Source organism: Equus quagga, chromosome 13 (genome assembly GCF_021613505.1).
Source record: "Equus quagga isolate Etosha38 chromosome 13, UCLA_HA_Equagga_1.0, whole genome shotgun sequence".
In the NCBI taxonomy this organism is placed as follows: Eukaryota; Metazoa; Chordata; class Mammalia; order Perissodactyla; family Equidae; genus Equus; species Equus quagga.
In genome coordinates, this window is record NC_060279.1 from 86,201,848 (window position 1) to 86,211,343 (window position 9,496).

The 9,496-nt window shown below is 38.8% G+C and overlaps 1 protein-coding gene across 1 annotated transcript; it reads left to right on the plus strand.

Annotated features, from left to right (window-relative positions):
- The first annotated feature begins 2,982 nt into the window (after positions 1 to 2,982).
- Positions 2,983 to 3,924, plus strand: LOC124251536 (vomeronasal type-1 receptor 4-like). The gene has a single exon (XM_046684411.1). It carries the CDS (start codon positions 2,983 to 2,985, stop codon positions 3,922 to 3,924), a length of 942 nt encoding a protein of 313 aa, XP_046540367.1.
- The last annotated feature ends 5,572 nt before the right edge of the window (positions 3,925 to 9,496 follow it).

Sequence of the window (9,496 nt, forward strand, 5' to 3'; positions counted from 1 at the left end):
GTAGTCTTTAAAGTGAGTAATAACATTGTCGAATATGTACATACCTAAATTAAAATACATTTTATTTCTAAAAAATGTTAATCATCATCCGAGCCATCAGGGAGTAATAATCTTTTTGCTTGTGGATGGTCTTCTAAGAAACGGAGTGTCTGTGAAGTGCGACAAACTGAACACAATAAAACAAGGTATTCCTTAGAGACAGGAGGACATATGGTAAGAACCTAAGTTACCTTGATTCATTTGGTTTTATCTGACTCACATTTTTTCTTGAATTTCATAATATAAAGTATAAAATCCATAATCAATTAAAGATCATGATTAAGAGCCCAGAGTCTACATGCAGACCCTTTTGAAATCCTAATTCTATTTGACTCCTATTTCTGCCACTTCCTAATTGAAACAAATAATATAACTGTAATGATTCTAAAAATAAAAAATAAATGAATTAATGATAGAATCTTATTATTAAACCATCTGATCATTGTGCTTTAGTTTCTGAATGGATCTTTAATAAACATCTCTCTTCTTTGTGTGGACAGTGTACTTTTCCACTTTCAATCACTAGTGAGGAGTCAGTACTGGGAAATTGTATTTTCCTATGGAGTGCCCATATTAATGCGCATTGAGTTGTGCATGTGAGTCCAAATTAACTGAGACTGAGTTGTGCAAATGCGTTCAATGATTTTTAAATATATTATTAGCATCATGTTCTTCCTTTTACTTGTATTTTTTTTAAAGTCTGTTTCACAAATTTTGTCTCACTCCATTTCCCTACTCATAACTAAAATCATAGTACAACTCAGTGCCTGAGGACGAGGAAAACAGTTGATTGTGGGAAGAAAAACTCAGAGAAGCAGAAAATCTAGTGAGACACACATACTTGCTGCCAGTCCCTCATGTGTCAGACCTCAGGGTTTCTTGTTCCCTCCGTGAGCGTCCCTGTCTGCCTCCAGGGTTGGTGGAAAATAAAGAGCCTCTCTCAAACACTCCAACAGTCTCTTTGGAGATAATAATTAGGACACTCATAATTGTTTTTGGAAAGTAGCAACTAGGAAAAATGTTTTTCACAAGTATTCTCAGCTCCCCAAGCCTGTGCTCTGATCGCAACTACAGGTGAAAAGATAATTGCAGTTCTGAGAAGAGGTGAGGTCATAGAGTCACAAACCTATATCTAGTTGTCTGACTGTCTTCCTCCCTCTCACACAAGTACTGGCTGTTGTGACCATCACAGTGAGCCGAACATCCTGTCTGCTGGAGAATGAGTAGAGATTTTTTTTGCAGTCAGAGAAGTAGAATCTGTAAAAGGAGGTGTGCGTGAGCACATGTAAGTAATCATGTTGGAAAATGGGATTCTTCTGAATGTGAAACAGGTCCAGTGTCAAAGCCACAGCATAAGGAGGTATCATTCCTGATGAGTCAGCAAAACAGTCAAGAGAAATGGGGGTCTTCGAACTTACACCAACCCCTGGTGGCTCCTAAAGCAATGTAATGAATTCTCCCCTGATCGTGACTGTTGGCATTTAATCCAAGTAATACTGACACCGGATTTGTTAGGTGTTCATATTAGGAACTGTAGTTACAAAGTCAGTCTGCTGTTCAGATTACCATAGAAAAATCATAGACAGAATTGTCAGGATCTCTAGAAGTGTGCGTATAATACATCTGACTAACGAAGACTAGGATGAATCCACAGGCATTACCTAATCCTGTGCACAAACCCTGTATTTGGTACGCAGTTGCTAGAACAGAAATGATTTCTCTAAATCTAATTGTATGATGTGATTAATGGAGACAGGAATTGTGTCTCCACTGCAGACATCTGTTGTCTTTTGATTACGGTGAGACTAGTTTCCATCGTGAAGTCAGAGAAGCGGCATTTAAGGAAAAGATAACTTGAGATAGTTTTGGGTTTTAGGCTGCAGCTGTCAGGCTTAAATCTGTCCTGTGATATTTTCTCTCATTTAAAAATATTCTAAGATTAATCAAAAACTGTAATTTCAACACGTAGAATGCACAATATTTCACCCTCACAAATTTCATTTTGCATATGTCTTGTATTTTAGTCTCTTTCACAAGTATCATCTCATTCCTAACAGCTTTACTTAATACAAATACTAACAACTAGATAAGTAGATGATCTGAGGTGAATAACAATTTAGTTTCTGCCATACACTATTTTATCATGTTCCATTTTTTAGGGCACAACATGAGATTGTTCAATAAGTCATGTAATAGAGCCCCTTATCCTTTTGTTTCTAGTGCAAAAGCAAATCACTCTTTTTGTTCCCATCCTAAGACTGAGCCATACTTGCATTCGTTACTCCGAATTTTGATGGAGTAGATTTCTGGAGTATTATTCTGAAATCAGTGCAACTTACAATTATTATGATACCTAAAGTTGTATTCATAATTGATATTGTGTGTAACTTTTTACACACAAGTGGAACTTTATTACTAACAAAATTATGAAATAAAATACCAGCATTATAAAGTATAATAACAAGGGGTAAAAACAAACTAATATTGACTGAGTTATCTAAAGAAGATAGCTAAACAGATCATGGAGGTTAAATGCACTATATTTGTTACCAGCACAGCTGGGTTCAAGGCCTCCTTGGATCTCTAATCAAGATGTGAATTTTTGCAAATCACTTAACTGTTCTGTTTATGTTGCCCTCTTATTTATAATGAAAGTATTAGTAAATTTTGCAAATCTAATTCATGTATTTGTGAAGAATAGAGGAGTAACCTCATGTCCAGCTTTCAGAACAGTGATACAGACATTGTCAGTGCTTTAAGGGTTATGCATTCAACTCTTGTACATCTCTTAATAAAAGAAAAACTTGAATATTTCTAAGTGAGAACTAACAGTAAATGGAGACTGCTGGTTTTCAGTTGACATGGTCCATGTTGCCCACGCCTCATGTCCCGATGCAGGAATCTCCGGCTCTGAAGACAACTATCAATCACTGAGGACTCAGAATGACCTCCATGAACTGGGCAATAGGGGTGATTTTCTTATCACAGACTGTATTTGGAGTTCTTGGAAATTTATCTTTTCTTTATCATTATATCATCCTTCACTTCACTGGGTGCAGGTCAAGGTCCACGGATTTGACTCTCAAGCACCTGATTGTGGCCAACACCTTGGTCATTCTCACCGTAGGAGTCCCCCGGGCCATGGCAGCATTTGGGTTGAAACATTTCCTCAATGACTTTGTATGTAAACTTGTTTTCTACGTCTACAGAGTGGGCAGTGGTGTTACCATTGGCAGCACCTGCCTTTTGAGTGTCTTCCAGGCCATCATCATCAGCCCCAGGAATTCCTGGTGGGCAAACCTTAAAGCAAAAGCTCCCAGGTACATGGGAATCACCACTATCTTCTGCTGGATCATGCGCATGCTGTTAAATATCATTTTTCCTATGCACATAATGGGAAAATGGAGCAACACAAACATCACAATGAAAACGGACTTGGGATACTGTTCTTTTGTCAGTAATAGCAAAATGACTAGATCACCGTATGCAGCATTGATATCATTGCCTGATGTTCTTTGTTTGGGGCTCATGATCTGGGCCAGTGGCTCCACGGTTTTCATCCTGCACAGGCACAAGCAGAGGCTCCAACACATTCATAGGACCAACGTGTCCTCCAGATCCTCCCCTGAGTCCAGAGCTACTCAAAGCATCCTTATCCTGGTGAGTGCCTTTGTGTCCTGTTACTCCCTCTCCTGTATCTGTGAAGTTTGTTTGACTCTTTTTAAAGATCTTAGTCAGTTGATGCTGACCACCTCTTCACTAATCGTTATGTGTTTTCCAACTCTCAGCCCGTTTCTTCTCATGAGCCGAGACTCTAGTGTATCCTGGCTTTGCTTTGCCTGGATAAGCAATACAAAAATTTTCAGTCTGATCAGAAATGTATAAATTGTTTGTGTATCCATGATGATAAGTTGCATACTCATTCATCTCCCATAAATTCATGAGCACATTCAGGAAAGTTCACGTTGCAGGACAGTGGAGGTACACACACTCATACAATAGTATAAATGTACATATACATATATTTAAAAGTATATATTCTATCAGAACAATATTTTTTCCATCAAATAATAATATTGCATAATGGCCCATTGGGGAACCTAAGTCTTATTCCAACAATTATAAACTATTTTTGCCTTAAATTCTTTATCTGATATTTATCTCACTGTGCTAGTTTATTAATTGGTAAAAATTGTATGCAATGTGTTGCTCATTTTCTGCTAGCCTTCTAATGTTCTAGTTCTATCTATTAATAAATATCTAATTGCATACAGTGAAGCAGTATTTTGTTTTTATGAAAGGAATTATTCTACTAACATTTGACATCATAATGCAAAGTTTTATGTATATAGTGGGATCCTGATGACATGTACTTTATTTTCTTATTCTATCTTTACTTCTCCTGTGTTAAAATAATTTTACATTGTATTGTTTTTCCTTAGAGATTGTATATTTGGTATCTTTTAGTTTTTAACCTAGAAATTACAACATAAATTTTTTAAAACTAATCACAGGGTAAAGTTTTTAATATATTTAATCACCACCTAGAAAATAAAAGGACATTTCAATACCAATATATTTGCATTTTCCAAGCTTTTTAACATTTCTTGTGCAATGACAATAATTCTTTTTTTTTTTTTTTAAAGATTTTATTTTTTCCTTTTTCTCCCCAAAGCCCCCCGGTACATAGTTGTGTATTCTTCGTTGTGGGTTCCTCTAGTTGTGGCATGTGGGACGCTGCCTCAGCGTGGTCTGACGAGCAGTGCCATGTCCGCGCCCAGGATTCGAACCGACGAAACACTGGGCCGCCTGCAGTGGAGCGCGCGAACTTAACCACTCGGCCACGGGGCCAGCCCCAATGACAATAATTCTTTTATCTCAGACTCAAGAGTCTCACGCCTTCTGTCAGCATCCATGAAACTAACCGGATAACTTGTTGGATTGCAAACAGTGTAAAATTTATAACTCTTCACATTTCTTGACAGTTCAGGTTAGGAGAATGATAGACGAGAGAAAGACGATTTTCTGGAAAAGGTCAAGGACCCTTCATGGGGCTGGTTAGGGCATATGAGATAGTCTCCTGAGGCCAGTAGCCACTTCTCTTGCACAAGAAGCAGGCAAAGTTATAGGAATAGTCCTCCAGTGACTTCCATGTTCCTGAGGCTGGTCTATGACAGCTAGGATTGAACCAGGCAGTCTGTGTATGCTTTGTTTGGTCTACATTCAACTCCTGGCAGCAGGGAAGGCCAAGTCCCCAGAAATGATACAGAACCATGAGTGAATCTAAATATGATCAGTTCATGTGGCGGAGCTGCAACAGCCAGTGAACTACTAAAAACTACAAAGAATTGTGTCTTGTGGTGCTTTGCTGACTAGCAAGGACTCTCTTTCTCCCTGTGTAACTCCTGACCCCTCCTTCTGATTCAGGTGCTTTAAAGAAACAGAGTATGGATACACTTGAGAATTCTGAGAAGGGAGGGAACACAAACTTGTAGAGTTCTATGGGATCCAGGAGCCCAAGGCACCCTCCTCTGTGGTCCTGTGTGTGTGAGTGTGCTGAGTGCAGTGATGAGGGAAAGGGCTGGGGACCGTGAGGCCCAGTAAAACTAAAAGGGCCAGAGAGAAAGGAGCTGCTGATCTTGTGGACTCTGAGATGCTACGATGTACAAAAAGAAGGCGGCGGCACAGACCCTGGAGTGAAGACTGAAAAGAGAAACCTCCTCACTCCCTGACTGTCCTCCATGCAGCAACATCAGTGGCTTTGCATTTGCCATGCCCCTGTCTTGGAGATAGCATAGTCTTGCTGCCGTCCCTGATTCCAGCAAGAGTTCAAATCCTTGGTCTGTGTTCATGAAGAGAAGAAAAAAAGCACATAAACTAAGTAAAGGAAACTCATCTTATTGCAGCAGAATTCACAGTGAGGGTAAAAAAAGTTAATGTGACGAGTAGTGTAATTTGGGCGAATCCAAACCCTCTTGTTGTTTATATCCCAGAATCTATAGTGGGAATTGATGTGGGTTATGCTTGTCCTTTCCCATCCCTTAACTTAGATGGAGAAGAGATTATCCCCAAAATTTAAGGCGCAGGCAGAGAAGTGTTAGGGAGACAAATATGGCTGTAATATGGCACCTGTGGGTCAGTCAGACTGTATCCTGAATGGCTTTACCTCCAATGTCCTCTTTGTCACTGTAGTATAGATATAGTTGTGTTTGTTGTCAAGTCACAAGCTTCGTTCTCAAGAGCCTTAACGGGGATGTTATCATTTTCCTCCCAGTGATTGTGGCAAATAAAACCTGATGAAATCTGAGTTCTGTTTTCCTCTTAAGGCTTATTGGAACTATGTGGCCAGATTTATATAGTCCAATTCCTCTAGAAATCAGGAAAAATTGTGACTGACGATGTTTTAACTTGGAGCCTTTAGCAAAGAGAGGGCACCTCCACCTAAAAGTGAGCCTTGGGGTTTTGGCTTCATAGCCTCCATGAAAATGCCACTAGCTACAGAGCTTTTGGAAGTCAGCTATTATCTTGCTACCTAGCTTTTATCAAAGCTTAGCCCTCAACCACAGAGGCCTTTTGGCTCCCCAGCCTGAAATTCAGATGTTAAAGCAGGTCAACTTGAAATACATCACTATCAAGTTAGGAAGGGGGCCAAAATCATTGCTTGACAAATAGAAGAATAAACAGAGATCTATCTCTTCAACATCTCAGCAATATAGGAAAAGTACAGAGCTCCCTTTGAGAAAATTTTATGCCCCTTCAGGCACATGAACAAAGTCTTATGGAAACCTTTCATTACAACCCTCCCTTCTGAAAACACAGGAACTTGCACTTTAGGGGTGTCATAAAGACCTACAAGTGTTTAAGGAAACAGCACCAGCTGAGGAAGCCATGTAGGTCACCTAACTCTCTGGTCAGGGATTTTGTGGATAATACAGTTCCGTTAGACTTCCTTCTTATGGGCCAAAGTCAAGTCTGTACAATTATAAGTCATCCTACTATAACTGTATTTATACAGGATAAGCAGAAGGATCAATACAGAAACTTAAGGAGAAACCCATGTGGTGTTCTCAAGCACATTGTAATGGTCTATGTGATTTGTTTATCTAGTTGAGTCTGGGATCCTTGTGGTCACTTATGAGATCAACAGATTGGTCCAGTTCTGCTTGTTGATATCCTGTAGGTAGTAATCTTAAATGCTGAATTATGCAAATGGAAAGGATTTGGTCTCAGCCCCTGTTGTTAGATTTATCAGAGATGTTAGTAGAGTGAAATACACATAGAAAAATTTGCATGAATTTTACATAAAATATTTTTGTATAAATAAGAATTATCACAGTTTGATGAAAAGATTATGTACGCAAACTAAAAGTAAATCCACACAGGTACTGATTAATTAAAAAGAAAATATAATAACTTTATAATGCACAAATATGTCAGACTCCACCGTGCCAGTTGATCAAAATTAACATTAGCAGTCATAGGACCAAGACATGCTTCTAATGTGACGCTCTGGAAAGGACACAACACCACTGCTGTTACCTTCTTGGAAAAATAAAAAAGATTTTCTGAACCTAATATTAGAATACATCAGACAAACTCAAATTGAAACATTTCTGCAACATCAGTGGCCTGGAAATGTCAAAAGTGAAAGCTAATGAAAATCACAGAAGATATAGAAACAGTTCAGGCCAAAAGAGTAGAGACATAGCAACTCAGTGACACATGATTCTGAGCTTGCTCATTTGATATGAAATACATTACAGAAAACTATCAAAATGTGTAAAGGATTTGAGGATGAGATTCCAGCAATGTATCAATGTTAAATTAAGATTTTAATAATTGAATACTGTATGAAAATATCCCAGTGTTTAGGAATTTACATGGAAGTATTTAGGAGTTAAGGGGCATTATATCTTCAACACATCTCAAAAACTTCTATAAAAGTAAGAAGAATTTACATATATGTGAACGTATATGCATGTGTATGTAAACACATGGAGAGGAATGGACAGAAGGCTTAATTTCGGGGAAATTCTCCCAAAGGTATATGATATATGGTGATTCTCTACAATTTGTCCAACTGTTTCTGTAATAGTCAATTATTTCAAAATAAAACATTTACAATGCATTTTAGAAAATATAGTTTAGAAATTAATTAAAAACTCATTCAACACTGTTGGAGATAGACAAAATAAACTGTAGTGGAATAAAATTCATGTTATTATGAATAAAACAGAGACTAGTAACGTTATAATAACAAGGAAAGATTTTAATAGTACAATTAAAATAGATGATTTGAGAAAAACCATAAATTAAACAAAATGGTGGCAGTGTAATCAAGTCATGAGAAACTCAAAGCTCTGGAAATTCATAAAGACCTGCTCTACATTTAGAAATATTAAATTACAAAAGGAAATAATGATAAAATTTTTTTGTGCACAAATTTGTGCATCTAGGCATGATACTGTGATTTATAGTAAATGTATATATTGTCTTAGTGCCTGTTCTTGGCACACGGCTTCTAAAACCCTTGGATTTTCCTAAGTGACGTGAACAACACAGATGTCTTTTGTTATGTCAATAACCTGGCTTTTGGAAAGCACTTAAGTACTGGGACTGGTTGCCAGGAGAACCAAGCACATGATTGGAGGGTAGGACTTTCAGTCCCACCCCCCGACCTCCAGGGAGAGGGAAGAGATAGAGGTTGAATAAATCACCAATGGCCAATGACCTAATCAATCCTGCTATGTGATGAAACCTCCGGAATAACTCAAAAGGACAGAATATGGAGAGCATCTGGGTTGGTGAACACATGGAGATTTGGGGAGAGGGTTGTTCTGGAAGAGAGCATAGAAGCACTGTGCCCCTTTTCCATACCTTGTCCTAAGCATTTCTTCCATTTGGCTGTTCCTGGGTTATATCAGTAATCTAGTGAGTGAAATGTTTCTCTAGGTTCTGTGAGCCCCTCTGCAAATTAATTAAACCTGAGGAGGGAGTCATGGGAACCTCTGTTTTGTACCCTATTGGTCAGAAGCACAGGTGACAACCTGGGACTCCAATTGGCATCTGAAGTGGGAGTGGGAGATAGTCTTTTAGGATGGAGCCCTTAAACTGTGGACTATGATGCTATCTCCAGGTAAAGAGCGTCAGAATGCAGTTGAATTGTAGGACACCCAGCTGGTGTCTGAAGTATTGCTTGCTGGTGTGGGGGGAACCCCAAATACATATGGGAATTGACCAGAACTTCCTCTTTACTAGGAAAAACTGCTTCTTTTGATTCTAATATTAACTCAAAAAAAGAAAGAAAAGCAACGGGGCTGGCTCCGTGGCCGAGTGGTTGGGTTCGCGCGCTCCGCTGCAGGCGGCCCAGTGTTTTGTTGGTTCGAATCCTGGGCACGGACATGGCACTGCTCATCAGACCACGCTGAGGCAGCATCCCACATGCCACAACTAGAAG

Excerpts from the sequence above, each read along its gene's own strand:
- LOC124251536 (XM_046684411.1), top strand. The coding sequence starts at position 2,983 with ATGACCTCCATGAACTGGGCAATAGGGGTGATTTTCTTATCACAGACT.